Here is a 15,850-nt window from a genome sequence, read left to right on the forward strand (position 1 = left end):
CAGTATCAGTCACTGTGGCTGGTGGGAGACCATCTGGATGACTTGTACTCATTACCCTGAATATAGTTTCTCCTCCCACATAGTTTCTCATGGCCAGGATTTTCTACAGTGTTTTTTGGTGTAGCTTCCAGTCATGTATCATATTGGATGCTTTTGTGTTTCTGATCACCACACGTCTGCATGTCGGGAAATTTAACCATGGGAGTATTTGGCACGTTTCTCCAGTGGGTTGCAGGAGAGTTGTTGAGGGTGTGAGGTGAAAGGGACAGGTGCACGACAGTGTTAAAAACAACAGGAAGTTAGTTATCGTAGTTGTCCGAGAATCACCATGTTTTGGAGTTTTCTAGTATCAAAGTAGTCTTGTGATATTTAGATGTACATCAATGGTTACATTGCAAACAGGAACTGCTATTGTGAAATTTGGCATTATTTAAACATTGTGTCCCACAGAGGACGCCAACGACAGTTTTTACAGGAACTGTTTTTCAGTAAAGTAGTTTCTGTGAGGTCTGTGGATTGTACTGATATTTCAAAATCTGGGCAAATAAAAGTCAAGTCAATATTCTTTATGTAGACCAAAATTACTGGTCTAACACCTGGACTTGCCCCAAATGTAACCTAATTATAACCTTAACCTTAAAAGCAAGTCTTAACCTCTGAACCACCCTTTATGAAGTGAAGAATGACCAAAATGCCCTCACTTTCCCAAAAATGTGCTCACTCAAGGTCTAAAACTCAAATTTATCCTTACAAAAACAAAAGTACAACTACACACACACACACACACACACACACACACACACACACACACACACACACACACACACACACACACACACACACACACACACACACACACACACAGTGCACTGTCAGTGGTTTACAGGTAATTCTGTCTTCATGCAGCCCCTTCCTCTGGTCCCCTAATGGGCCGTATTGTTCACATTTAACCTTTTCACGCCTAGCCAAGCATGTAAGACCCAAAATCACAGGCCTCTTTGGGTCCAAAAGCAACGTGAAACCTAAAAGAGAGGACAGAGGCTCCACTGATCCACATCTTAATCCGTAATGGCAGTAAAAAAAACATAGCTAGATTTAACAGGGCAGAAATATCACACTGTTTGCCATTTTTTTCCTCTTTGATATGCCTCAAGGAAGCTGTGTTTAGTTTAAGTATGGGAGGTCTGAAATCACTTGTTACAATAAACGGTTGGAGGCTGAAATCTCAGACTACTGTTGGTTTTCTAATGGTGCCTGAGGGGTTTTTACTAAACAGTGTTGGCTTAGATCAGTAGTGGATACTGGACACATTTTTTTTTCATAATCTGGGGAATAATTTACTATTCTCGGCTTTGAAGAATCTCCATCTAAACCTCTAGCCTTAAGAAAGTCCTTAAAGACAGTTTACTGTTGAGATATTTGAGATGGTCCTAGAGTAGATGGCCTATGCACAGGTACTGGGTTATTTATTTACTTTTGACCTTAAATGTACCCTCACACTCACACACACCCTTACACTCATCTAAGCGTCACACACTTTTTCAAGTATTATTGGAGCATTCAGTGAAGCTGCAAAATGTTAAAGTCCCAGCATTTGTTCACCTCACTTCGTACCACCACAGGTTCGTATGGCTTTAACAGTGTGATGGCTGATCTCTCAGCAGTGTGTACTCAGGAAGTGGTAGAGTGGTTGTTGGAATCTGATTCAGGTGAACTGTGAACTGTCTTGAATGAACCAGTGTAGCTCTCCTCTAAAACAGTTGCTCAGCTTGTTTTTGATAATCGAGCATAAAATGACTCTTATGTAATAAATAAGGAAGACCAAGTGGGAATTATCTATACATTTTTAGATTCCAATTCTATGCTTAAATTTCAATTGAATTTTATATCAATATCTGCTTGTGTGTGTGTGTGTGTGTGTGTGTGTGTGTGTGTGTGTGTGTGTGTGTGTGTGTGTGTGTGTGTGTATGGTATTTGAAAAAAAGTCTAATATTTTTCATGCTCTTATACACATATTCATATTTCCACTGGGGTGTAATAATTGGTTTGACCTGACTCCTCAGACAATAGCAGGCTGTTGGTAGTCATTAAAGAAGTTAAAAGCTGAAGCAGAATGCAGTCCTCGAGGACAAGCCCCTGCACACAAACAACTGAGCTCAATAAATGTGCAAACACACACCGACTTATGCACACTTCATGGTCCAGCACCACTTGTAGCCTTTTCCCTTCGTCAGCTGTTCCAATTAAATTACACGGCAGTGCAAAGCATCTGAATAATTGATGATCAGCTGCACTCAACTTTTAATTTAGCTTTTTATTCTCCTTGCACTCAGCTTATTAGTGCCACGTTTGCACTCTGGCAAAACACATTTTCTTTTTTGCAGCTGTAACTGTAAAGATGGCCTGCTTTTAAGGAGCGTGATGCTACATCAGTGTGCCATTAAAGGGAGAGTTGTATTGCAGAGACACTATTGTTGTAGCTGTTCAGGAACAGGCAGGTGGCAGATAGAGTTTCCCCTGCAGTGAAAGTCTCCTGTAGCCTCTCGGCATGGGCAACTTTTATGTATCTGACTGCAATTACTTTATTTTTAGCAGAATTCTGTTTGTTTCCGTAGCCTGCCTTCATCTATTCCTTATCTTATTTCTTCTTTGTCATTAACACTTAAGTACTGGCAGCATCCTTAAAGCAATAGTCTCATGGTCTAATGCTATTCAGATCCATGGAAAATGTGATTAGTTGGCCCCCAGCTAAAATTGTTTTATGGTTGTTGGAGTGTTTATCTTCTGGTCACATCAGGCCTTTTACTTTTCTTCCCTCGTTGTCGTGTTTACAAGCTGATTTATGCTCAGAATTTGATGCATGAAATAAAATGAAAGGGGGAACAACAAGTTGTAAGACACTGGTTTTGTCATTTAAGCACCAGTCACTGTTTAACTGTTAATTAATTAACCATGTCACCTCTGTCCCGTATCCACAGCACCCTTTTGTGAGATCGGTGACGTCTAACCGTCCGCTGCGGGAGCTGGTGGCCGAGGCCAAGGCTGAAGTCATGGAGGAAATAGAGGACAATAGGGAGGAAGGAGAGGAGGACGACGCCATGGAGCTCACAGTGGTACCAAACCTCGACTTTTCTTTCTTTTTTTCCTCTTTTCTGTCTATTCATTTTCTTCTCCATCATTGTTTGTTTCCAAAAGGAGACCGGGCAGTCCATGGGTTGGGTTGTAAGAGTACGCGTGATCGGGATTTACAGAGTCGATAATGGGACAATAACTGTTGTGATCTGACGAATTAACAAAAGGGCCTTTGTTTTAGTGTCCCTGAAACTCATGCAAATAATCACTCAAAGTTATGCATTTACCTGCACATGCAACCATACAAACGGCACACATGTTCTGCCTTAACCATACACTTCCCCTGCTTTTGAAGTATTTGCTTGTTGACCACTTTGAACAGCATTTTGTGGTAAACCTGGCCTTCCTGCCCAAACGACTGAAGGTCCATTCCACAGAAGCCATCCATAACTCCACACAGGGCATAAGATTAGAAAGTGACATACAGTAGTATGAGAGTGCAGTTTACCTCCTGCCCTCAGCACAAACAACGGAACAGAAACCGGAATACTGGCATTCACCCACACCCACACAGGTTTAAAAATAGGTGCTGCCTTCGTCCTCCCTCCTGTATAGAAACGCTGTCACCTAACGACCCCTGATGGAGTACATTTTTTTAGGTTTCACATTGTTCTGTTTCTACTCTGTGTAAAAAGAAAAAAAAGACGCACAGTGATAGAAGACCCTTAATATACTCATTCTAACAGGAAGCCAGACAAATGTGTTAAACGCGGATGTTTTTCTCTCCACAAAAGTTTGACCACTTATTGCTCCCTCCCTAATGTCAACAGTTAGTGTGATGACATCCAAATTAATTTAGGTGAGTAACTTGGCACCAGTGTAGTGACAGTGCAGTTTAAAAACTAGAAAATTACGGCTCTTACCAGACATGTTGTTGGTCAAACATTGTAGGTGTTTGGATTAAGCTTTTAAGTTTCGCTAGTGGGTGTCGTTTTCTTTATATATTCAGTTCTGTTTTATTCTGCCTTGTTTACTGAAAAGACTCGACACTCACTGTTTTCCCAGATAAACCCAACTAGATCATCAGGGTTTCAAACACAGGGTTTGTTACATCACATCACAAATTGGTTTAATTACTACTGAGCCATTTCAGTCTGGATTTATTAATAGCAAATTGGCCTGCTGAGTCCAACCATTAGATTTATCGTCTCTGTGTTTAGTTAACCAGAATATAACTCAGCCAAACGGTTATCTGACCGTTTATCTCCTCCTATATATCAAACACAGCCAGACAGAGATGTATGCTGAGACCTTAGAAAGGCGGAATCCAAACAATAAAGATGTCTGATGGTATTGTTTACCTCTGAGTGGAAGACAGCGGAGTATTTCGAGAAGTGGAATTGCTCTGTTTGATGGCTGTGTACATAATTCTGAAATAACTTGTCTTCAGTGGTGTTTACAATTACAGACCATATAATTCCCATATTTTCATGTCAAACGCACGTCTGGAACCTTCTGTAATTAGATTCAAAATTGTGAAAATGGCCTCTTTCCGAGAATTTCTATAATTACTGCAGAAACACTATACTTTCCCTTCTGGTTGCTGATGTTATATGGTATATTAGTCAATCATTTAGTGAGTGTTATTAATGTATTCTTTGATAGTTTAAGATTGTTCTTTTATCTTTGTCTATGGCTTATAGACTGTGTTTTACTTGTCTGAATGCTAGATTTTGATCTTTTTATTTGATTCTTATTGGCAGTTTTATTCGGGATTGGATTTCCAATTTGATTATCCACTCCTTTATTTTGCCACACATAATACTTGTTAACAATGCCATTAAAAACACTCGTCCCTGGTTTTCAGCCATGATTGACACAGGCTTCTCACCCCTCTAATTATTTGTGTACTTGCTACAGATTAGATAGCCATTTTAGCCGTAGTGTGAGAAGAAGCAGTCCAAACAGGAATGACGGCATTCCTTCAGAAGCAAAGGTTAAGGTTACTTCACTAAAGGTGGGACGCCTAAAAGACTTTGTCTGCTCCAGCATGCTTAGCTGCTCTGTAAATCAGCTGTCCTTTGTTCCCTTTTGAAACAAAAAAACAGAAACCAAAAGGAGGAAATTTGTACTTTAAATGTTTTGTTTTTAGTATTGGTGTACCGTATTTTTACATTTATTTGGCTAGTAGATGGAGACCTTATTTTAAACCTTGCATAGGACAGTAACATTAGCATTCTGTCTCAGGCGGTCGGTCACACTGAGCCAGCAGCTTGCTACACAACGCATCAAGTTAACACGACACATTCAATTTCCTGCAAAGGAAATAAGCATTTCTGATATTTACCCAAATACCTCTTTTATTGTTTTCATTTAAAAGATGTTGACATTATTTTTGACTACAAAAAGTGTGATTTTCAGTTGGAACTAAACATTTGGTAGACCACCAATGACTTGGAACATCAAATGTTTTGTCACATGAGCGCATAACAACAATACTCTTCTCCTCGCCAGACCAGTCAGACCAGTTTGGAAGGAGACCAGTCTGTGGACACCCCAAGCGCCACCACGACCTCCCAAACCACTCCAATGCCTCTAGCTAGGAAGGGGGCCGAGGCCAATACACCAACACAGGAGCAGCCGGGCCCCATCATGGTGGTCCCCGTTCCCCTACCGCGGCAGAATCTCCCTCCAAAGGATTCAGAAGAGTTGGATGACAAACTGGCCGATGATGTCATTCTTGAGTCCGAGAAATGTGAGAGCGAGGCCTCAACCAAGACCTCCAGCTCAGATTCGGGCATCGAGGATGGGAAGAGTACCCCCACATCGGAGGAAAAGGTGCTCTTTGAAGTTTTAGATCTAGAAAATGAAATTGTATTGACTGTGGTGTATTCACTAATAATATTAAAATACATTTTAAGGTTGCTGTGGAGACCCCAGAGACGGAAGAGCCGCCATCTCTCCAGCCGGAGGCATCTGAGGAACATGTTGACATCAACATAGACTCGACAGACCCAGAGCTGCCCCAGGTCCAGGTGACCGAGGACGAGAGCAAAGCTGTGGCTAATGGAGGCTTACCAACTCCGAACCCAAGTCCCACGGTCACTCCTACAGCCACTCCGGCGCCCTCCTCTGCTCCTACCCCGGTGCCTACACATCGTTCTGAGCCAAATGGTGGCCTAACCAAGGGTACCCCAGAGCGGACATCGACGGGAGGAAACGCAGAGGCTGTCCCACCTTACATCACTGGAGGGATTATAAAGAAACGGTACTCTTATTCAGGCAGCATGGCGTCAGAGAGCATGGACATGTCGATCCACAAGGAGACCATCTCAATGTCAGCAAAGGTGAGTCAACATGAAGCAAAACTCTCCACTTGAAGCAGACTGATCTGGCCTGTATTCCTTTGGTCTTATTTAAATGTCAAGATGAATGAACCCGGGATTTAGGCATATCCTTTATTTGCTAAAGTGTGTCAGCAGAAAACATGTCTTTGAGGTGACATAGACAAGTAAAAGAGCCAGCTCCCTGCCTCTGTAGGAAAACCCCTCCTTGGAAAAACTATTTCTCAGCACCCACAGAGGAACTGAAACTGCATTGTGTTGTGTTTAGGGGTGTGTGGGTGTTAACCATCTGAAACAGAGGATTGCCTGTCTTCCATCAGGCTTGCACTATCCATTGCATTTAGGGAGGCTGTGGAGACAGCTACTAGTTAATGCTGTTAAACGCTAATTAATTTTTTTTATTGGTTACGATTCATGCTGAACATTGATTTATTTGGTGATTAAAAGACAACATTTTTAGGATATTAAAATAACTCTGTGAAGGGTGAAAACCAAATCTCCAAAATGTCAAATGTCACTGTAAACAAAAACATTTTTCTTTTACACCTCAGGATAATGCAACCAATAAAAAAGGAGAATTTTCGTAATCACCAAATCTGTGCTTAGCCCGACAGACCCAGTGAGATAGGGAAGTTAGGAAGAGAGAAACCGTTTTATCATTTATCACCGAGCCTGTCTGAAGCAAAATATGCAACATTTTCCATTCATTGGGACCAACAGAGCCCTTTGTGTGGGCACAGTCCAGTATTCACCAGCGTGAATGGCAGTTTCTATGCAGCTCATTGTCACTCTGCTGCTTCTGGAGGCTTATGGACCGGCCGCGACTGAAATCCGCGAATTGACTGCACGTGGACTCATGTCTTGTTTGTGGCATGTCAAATTTTTCCAGAACAGATTATTCAGCAGAGTGAATGGGCTACCTTTTGTTTTTTGGACAGGAGGTCACAAGCATTTGTGTGAGAGTGTGTATGATTGAGAGCATCAGTGTGTATGCATGTGCTCATGAATTCATCCGTGTGCGCAGGAGAGCTGCGTGTGCTTTTTGTGAATGACAAGTGATCGGAAATTACAGCCTTAAACACAAAGCTGAGCTACAGAACGAGTCGTTTGTAGTGCCAGTGTGTACTTAATAACACACTCGAACAGGCAAACATCACATAAATGAATTGCTGTCGTAAAAGTGTCAGTTATGTAGAAAGGGAATCAACAAGTAGCATCCAGTAGCTGTCATTCATGGCAACAGCCTCGTATGTTGTCTATTTGCTCAGCTGTAGATGGTTCATTAGGAAGCTTTGTCAGCGTGGGCATCAGTATGCACAAACCAACTTAATTACCGCGTTTTGGTTCAGTTTCCTCCTCTCCTCCTTATAAAAAATATTTATACACCAGGAAATGACGACAACCAGGCTTTGAGCTACCCAATGTTTGCAGAGTAAACCCGACCATATCAGTCTTGTAAATATTGTCCGTAGAGGCTGATTTAGATAGGGGACACATGTACTTTGTGAGACATAACAATTATCTTCTCTTCAATTATAAGGGGGGTTCACGGTCTGACGCATATTAAACATTTAATGTATTTTGTGGCCTAGTTGACAATGTTAGATTAGCCTGTGATACCTGGCTCTAAACTATACTTGAGTTTATTCACCTTTGATCTGGGAGTAAAGAAAAGGGTCACATGCCTGTTCTGAGTAAGCCGAGGATGAGAAAGAGATTCATCGTGTCTCCAAAATATGACTGTTCCAGTAACTAGGACAATTGTTTAAATGGTTAATTAAAAAAAAAAAAAAAACTAAATTTACTTTAGACAAAGTAGGCATTCATCCAGCATTGTTTTGAAGAGCTGAAGAAGCCATTTCACCTTGTGTCATATTTACTGGATGAGGTTACTTTCCGCATGGCACTCCCCGTTACCGTGACAGACGGACAGCATCTTGTAGAACCAGATCAACAGGCATATCAATGCCTTTGTCAGCACACTAACACACACAGCTGCCTCTCCTTCTGCTAGGTCAAAAGGCTGCATTGGGAGTCACAAAGGCAGGCATATGTAAAGGTGTACTTTTAAACATCAAAGTTTGTTAACAGGTCTGGGGGGGGAGCTTGTATAAAGCCTTTAGTCGCTAAAGAAGGAGCTGCTTGAAATGTGATGAATTGCTTCATGTGATGTCACTTGAGTCAGTTGATCGGGGCTTAAGTTTGCAAATAAAAATAAGAAATGTAATCTAGATCCATTCCCGAACACTTTGACCACCAGCATGTCTCAAAACTACCCAACTGACAACCAAAGTGCTACAATAACCACCCGGCAGAGTGTCAGTGCACCCTCAAGCACATGTGTAGTGATGCATGTCACTCAGTGCAAACAGATATTTGTCTTGCACTTAAGGTCTGATTTAATCTAATGTCATCCTTTTTGTTTGACCCTTTGATCCCGTCTGTCTGCCTCTCAGGACTTCTCAAGTAAGACTCTGAAGCGAACCAGGAAGTACGTTATTGACGGCGTGGAGGTGAGCGTGACCACCTCCAAGATCATCAAGGATGATGAGAAGAAAGATGAGGAGATGAGATTCCTGAGGTACGTGAATCACCACCACGATCCCTCTATGCGACAAATATTCAGTTTCTGTTTTCATTCTCTGCGAACAACATCCATGAACTCTGTGGTCTGTTTATTCCTCCGCTCACAGCGAAGTCTGTGCAGTGACGTGTTCCCTGTTGGATGTTGCTTTGTACTACACATGCTATTTTAGGAATCCTGAACTCTTGGGGTTTAGCCCCTTAAGATTTGAGTTTACAAATGCCCAAAGTGTTACGGAAAAAGACTAATTTAGGAACTGGTCTCTTTATATATAGTTTATGGATGGAATCCAGGGGAATTTAGATCCAGGGGAAGATAAGGTTAACTGTGTTGTGAGTCTAGATGTTCAAATAGAATGATCAATACAGATCTATAATTGTTGCCAACCATTACTGAACAATTTGTAGAGTTACAACAGTCTTGAACACATTGCACTGCCTTTTGAAGTCATAAGGTGCATTACTCGTGCCATCTAGTGGTAGGAATATGACATTGCATGTGTGACCACAGGACCTCCAACAGGTTATGGTCACATTTTTACAAGTAGACCGACATGGCCCTTCAGGAGCTGAGAGAAAAAAATAATGTCTGAGGAGTTGTTAAACTTAAAATATACTTTTAGTAAAATACGTTGTATATATGTTAAAGTAAGAGACTGTGTGTGTGTGTGTGTGTGTGTGTGTGTGTGTGTGTGTGTGTGTGTTAAGACGTCAAGAACTGCGTGAGCTCCGTTTGCTGCAGAAGGAAGAGCAACGTGCTCAGGCTGGTCTAAATGCCAAACTGGAAATACAGAGAGATCAGATGCAGAGACGCTTTGACCAGGAGATGAATGTGAGTCACAGTTTTTCTTGTTGTATTCATTTTTTAGTCATAGAAAGGTTGGCAGGAGCAGGACAGGCTTGTGATAAATGTCTTCTTTCTGGGACTTTTTAGGTACACTTTTCAGGTTATATATCAATGTATAGTTTGCCATAAAATGGAATTGTATAAGATGTCATCAAAAGTGTCATAGGGTCAGTAGTATGTCCCAAAAAAGAATTGTATAGTATGTCATATTATATTCTATCATAGGAATTGTCAGAAAATATATGCTACTAAACGTCATAGTATATAGTAGAGTTTGCCATAAAGGTTTTCATAAAAATCATAATATGGAATGTCATGAAAAAATAAGTCAAATTATAGTTTGCCATAAAAAGTAATAAAATAGTATGTCATAGTATAGTATGCCATTAAAATGTCTTAAAAATTCAACTTATATTATGCCATTCAAAATGTCATAATATAGTATTTCATAAAATGTTATAGTATAGTATGTCACAAAGAAAAGACACAAATGGATATTATAAAAAAGTTATAGAAAAGCATGCCATAAAAAAACAAACATAATATACTATTTGATAAAGAATGTAATAAAAAAGCCATTATAAACTTGTAACATGTAAATTTGACAGGCACATGTGATGAATTAGTGGTATGGACACTATTGATAGCCACAGCCGTGAGTAGCAGTGGTGCGTAATTCATGCTGTTCTGGTGCTGTTGGAGAGCCTCATTGATGTGACACGGTCTGTGAAATTGCACTGCATTGCTACCAGTGTTCTAACTATTTGTCCGAAAACTTCCATTTCCCCATTGGCTTGGTAGTTTAACCCCCAGGCATAAGGTGACCTGCGCGTAACGTCATCAAGCAACAGTCAGTCAACGATTTTCCTTTTAAAATAATGTCAAATCTAGCTAAAGAAAATCCCACTACGTGCCTACACAATGATTAGCATACAACCTCTTTGTGCAAATATACATACAGAAAACAAGCTACAAAATGTAATACCGTTTAATACTTTTTAAGGGCCTTAATTGGCGGTAAATTGATTTATCAACTTTTATACTTTTTAAGACACTGCAGACACCCTGTTTTTCTTATGTCTTAGTTATATATAATGTGATTGCTACACTTTGGTGGTGTAATACAAAACGCGGTAATAGTGTTGTTAAAATTTTCACCAAAGCTAACATTGTGCTTCTTTCCTCTTGGTGCGGCTCAGGCTAAGAAGAAGCACTATGATGTGGAGCTGGAGAACCTGGAGAAGCACCAGAAGCAGACCATTGAGAAGATGGAGAGTGACCACCATGTTAAACTCAAGGAAGAGACCAAACGCATCAAATCAACACAGGAGCGCGACCTCCAAAGGTTTCAGGATCAATTAAAACTGACGAAAAAGGAGGTACATTGAAGACGAGTTTGTGGGGAAGGGAATGAAAACCGGTCAAATAAAGCTTTCAAGCTTCAGCCTAAAAATACATGAATGTGACATAAATAATGTTTTGTCCATTTTCACATGCTTTGCTTGCTTTCTTTGTGTACCTGTGTTTCAAGCATGTGTCAAAGACTGAAATGTGTCTTCTTTTGATATATTTAGGTAAAACAATCGGTTGATAAGCTGCCCAGGAATCAGCGTAAAGAATCCTTGAAACAGAAGATGAATTCTTTCCAAGAAAATAAGACAAGAGATGTAAGTTGTTTGGTGAACAGTCATTTGAGTCAACCGTATTTTTATGCATACTTCACTGGACTGGTTTTGAAAAAGTTTAAGTTCTGAGAAATTCCTAAAATGTTGCTGAAAACGGAACATATCACCTGCAAAATAAAGCCCAATTAAACATTTCGTCCTGTAGCGCTTTTTCCCGCCATTCCTTCGTTCATTTTCTCCACCCATGTCGTTCTCTACTCTGTAGGAGGAAAAATTCTTGGCAGCTCAGAAGAACCACCTGGACACAACGTTGAAGGGAATCATCTCCAGCAACAAGAGAGAGATTGCAGAAATGGAGAGGGAATGCCTTAACAAGAAACAACAGCTAATCAGAGGTACAGTATATGTTAGGCATTGGGTTCATTTAAATCAAATGACCCCTTATTGTCTTATTAATCTTGGCTTTCTGTGAAGTTTGCAAATTGCACAGATTTTTGTTATTGTTTTGTATAACATCAATCAAATGCATGTTTATAAAAATGATTTCAAAATAATATATTAATTAAATTCTTTTATGTTGATAGATCTCATAAATGATTTGTTCATGATGAAGACAAAAATACAATACATTTCATGAACATCACAATTTACTTTCCTTCTGTCTCACTTTGATTAGATCGTGAAGCTATCATGTGGGACATGGAGGAGAAGAACCTTTACGAGAGACACCAGTTGTTGAAGCAGCAGTTGAAAGACCAGTACTTCCTCCAGAGGCATCAGCTTGTCAAAAAACACGAGAAGGTCAATTTACAACTCTTCTTGCCACAATATGTTCACTCTGAGCAATTCTTGAATCAGGAATTCATTTTTCATTTTATATTTAGCTATTCAGCCTTTAGCTGCCGTTATTCAGAGCTTCCGTCTGTTTAAATTGTGCTTTTTACATGGTCTTAGCAGTGTCAAAGTATATTATTCCATCTGCCCTGCAAACAAATGAAATTAATTTGACAATGTGTCTATGTTCTACGTCACAACAGGAACAAGAACAAATGCAGTGCTACAATCAGCGAATGATTGAGATTCTGAAAGCTCGGCAGCAGCAGGAGAAGAACCGGCTGCCTAAGATCCAGCGTGGCGAGGCGAAGACGCGCATGGCCATGTTCAAGAAAAGCCTCCGCATCAACTCAACGGGCAGCTCCTCGGAGGACAGAGAGAAGATCAAACAGGTAGGGCTAGCCAGGGTTTTCTCACGCCATGTTTAAGCAACAAGTTAATCATTTAATAACTCACTCCCTTCGTCTCTCTTTAGTTTTCTCTGCAGGAGGAGAAACGGCAGAAGGCAGAGAGGCTTCATCAGCAGCACAAGCACGAGAACCAGATGAGAGAGATGATTGGCCAGTGTGACGGCAATGTCCGAGAGCTGAAGCAGCTACAGGTGAATGAGGGGCAACACGTTCTCATCTTTTACACTCTAGATCTTCTGGTTTGTTTCACAACTCCATCAAAGTTCCAAGGCAAACGTCTCCAGTTGAGTTTGCCAAATAATGGCCTGCAATTGTTAACAAGAGCTTGTTTTGTGCTTCAGAATGAAAAATGTCACCTGCTGATTGAGAATGAGACTCTGAGACTCAAGCATTTGGATGAACAACACAACCAGCTGCTGAAGGACTGGAGGGATCAGCTGAAACCCAGAAAGAAGGTACTAGTTTATGCATGACTCTAACACACATAACGACACTCATTATGTGAGTGGTATGTTATGTTTCACATAAAGTAAAAACGTACGTCATTATTATTTAAGTTCTTATGATGGACAGATAGCCTTGAGTTACGTTGTAAACATTAATACAAAGCGGATCATAAAACTAAACCTAGTTACAAGAATAGTTCAACATTTTGAGAAACATGCTCACTTGTTGTCTTGCTGAGACTTGGATGAGAAGAACGTACCTACACATTAAGTAAAGAACTAGAGCCAGCAGGTAATTAGCTTAGCTTAGCATAAAGCATGGTTGTGGGGAGAAATATAAAAACGAATTATGGTTTTTCAGGGGGGTTACATTGTTGAGTCTTGTCCCTATGCTAGTGTAGGAGAATCTTCTCTGGCTCCAGATGCATACAGTACTTCAAGAACAGATATGATAGTGGTGTCAACCTCATCTGCTTGGCAAGAAAGTGAATGAGCATATTTCCCAAACTGTCAAAACTATTCCTTTAATTTAACAGAAGCTTGAGCACAAAAGAGCTCTTTTTCACAAATTACAGCTTGTCTCTTATTGTCCATCTTTTGTATTATATATCTGTTTTACAAAAAACAACTTAGAACCTGACTATACAGTATATAGTCTACTTGGTCAACCAAATTCAATACAGACCGCAGAACACTAAGGAACACACTTTAATAGTGTATCCTGTGTTAGAATAAGAATATTCCACCTGTACAGCATTAGACAAATGTAAAAAAGTTTACATGTAAGCTTGGTCGGATAATCTCATACATATCCTGATTTCCACCCTTCTCCTCCAACCCCCTTAGGCCCTTGAAGAGGAGCTAAACATGAAGATAAAGGAGCAGGAGGCTTTCTTTAGGATGAGTGAGAAGTCGGCTTGCCCAAACCCAAGTTCTCCCAACAAACTCTCCAAGTTTGTGCCCTACCAAGACTCTTCCACAACATAAAAACATCCTCTGTGACTTTGCACAATCTTTCCTCCCACCACACTCTCACCTGCACACCCACAGGCATTACAATAGCGTGCTGCCTCAGTTTTAATTTGCTTCGTCTGTAATGGCAGCATACCTATCCCTCCATTGGGTTCCTTTAATGTTTTAGTGAATATTTATGTTTTTACTAATGTTCTAAGGTTTGTCTTTTGTTTGTTTTTTGAAAAATTGTTGTAGTATTTGATGGATTTAAAACTCCTCATGTGCTTCACATTACATCTGCTCCCATACAGTGTTTTAATTATTTCCCTTTTCTTTTCAAGTTTGCTTCTTATTTCCCACCAGTGCAACATGAAGGTAAAATGATACGGTGGCATTGAGCTGAAGATACCAAAAATAATTATCAGTCCCAATGAGTATGTATTCAAGAAATATTATGATTTGGTTGGGAATAATTTATTTTTGCGTGAGGAGGAAGAATGTTTGTTCGTATGAGAACTGGTAAGCCAGTACATAAGCACTTTTTGTTTAATGATCAGTGCCGTCTTCCAAATATTATGACCAGAAACACACCCGAAATTTGATAGTCACTGACCATTTTCTTATTTTTCCCCATTTCTGTATGCCTTGGCTCATTGACCGTTTGTCCATAAGTTATATATCAGCTAATGTCTGCTTTTATTTATTTTCACTGACAAAGACAACCATATCCAGATTAATCACTGTAAATGTTAATTTTGATATATATTTTGTAACACCCCTGTTATGAAGAATGTGCTTATTATTTTGTGTTGTGTTTGAAATGGGGGATTGGGCTAAATCCAGATTTTTTTTAATGATTACATAGTTATGATTTTTTTTAACAGATGAGGACAGACTCATTGTTATTCACACCGCGTTGCTATTATGACATTTGTTTTTTGTTTTCTGTTGTATTTTTACTGTAAATTCAGTCACACTGGATGGGAACCAATGATGCCAAAGCAAAATACTGTTGTTCTTTGAAGGACGTTAGATAGGGGATTTAAATTCAAAGAAATTTACTAAGTGTATAATTGTTATACCATGTGCAGTAAGTGCACTGCCTGCTAACCAAAGTGCAATATTACATGTATGTCTTTGCTAAGCTTAAAGAGGTTTATTTTTCTTAAACTCCGTCTTCCTTTGCACTGAGAGGGGGAATAATATGAAGAGTTTAACTCCAAAAACAGATTCAACAACTTTTTGAAAGAAACAGCATTGCTTAGAAATGATTGAATCTTCATACTCATTAATATTTTGAAAGCAATGACTTCATATCATTTTATGGGAGTGCAACAATTCAGCCTGCTGTAAGATGGCTCTAGATGATAAATCTTAAACTGAAACCTAAACTTTGCAGTTGAGGAACTTGTTGCCTTGTCGGGTGAGAGAAAGTGTTTTTTTAACAGTTTGGCCTGCAGATTTACATTGAACCAGGTCAGTAATCGGGTACAGCTTTATCTTTCTCTTCCTCTCATACGCTATCTCAAAAGTATTTAAATTAGTTGTAAAAAGTCTCCTTTTTTTTGCCATGTTTAATGGCTCCATGTATGCCTTCCTCTCTGCCTCAGTTTACATGATATTGTTTGTATGGAGGGGTTGTGAGTGTGAATGAAACTGTAACAGAAGGAACCACTGTTGTAAATTACTCAATAAAGGCAGATTTTCTAATTAGTGGATTGTGGCGCAGCATTTC

The 15,850-nt window shown here is 39.9% G+C and overlaps 1 protein-coding gene across 1 annotated transcript in view; it reads left to right on the plus strand.

The window, feature by feature from the left end:
- The window catches only part of stk10 (serine/threonine kinase 10), a 39,180-nt gene extending 23,352 nt beyond the window's left edge, over window positions 1–15,828 (plus strand). Inside the window, exons 8-20 of the mRNA XM_068715684.1 lie at window positions 2,979–3,113; window positions 5,587–5,910; window positions 5,994–6,419; window positions 8,873–8,997; window positions 9,708–9,831; window positions 11,046–11,225; window positions 11,421–11,513; window positions 11,737–11,866; window positions 12,148–12,272; window positions 12,509–12,697; window positions 12,781–12,906; window positions 13,057–13,170; window positions 14,008–15,828. Of these exons, the coding sequence (XP_068571785.1) occupies window positions 2,979–3,113; window positions 5,587–5,910; window positions 5,994–6,419; window positions 8,873–8,997; window positions 9,708–9,831; window positions 11,046–11,225; window positions 11,421–11,513; window positions 11,737–11,866; window positions 12,148–12,272; window positions 12,509–12,697; window positions 12,781–12,906; window positions 13,057–13,170; window positions 14,008–14,148 (2,232 nt within the window). The 3' untranslated portion in view covers window positions 14,149–15,828. The remainder of the gene's footprint in view (window positions 1–2,978; window positions 3,114–5,586; window positions 5,911–5,993; window positions 6,420–8,872; window positions 8,998–9,707; window positions 9,832–11,045; window positions 11,226–11,420; window positions 11,514–11,736; window positions 11,867–12,147; window positions 12,273–12,508; window positions 12,698–12,780; window positions 12,907–13,056; window positions 13,171–14,007) is intronic.
- The last annotated feature ends 22 nt before the right edge of the window (window positions 15,829–15,850 follow it).

Source organism: Cebidichthys violaceus, unplaced genomic scaffold, assembly GCF_023349555.1.
Source record: "Cebidichthys violaceus isolate CVI_PGR_0920_01 unplaced genomic scaffold, fCebVio1.0.p SCAF_20, whole genome shotgun sequence".
In the NCBI taxonomy this organism is placed as follows: domain Eukaryota; kingdom Metazoa; phylum Chordata; class Actinopteri; order Perciformes; family Stichaeidae; genus Cebidichthys; species Cebidichthys violaceus.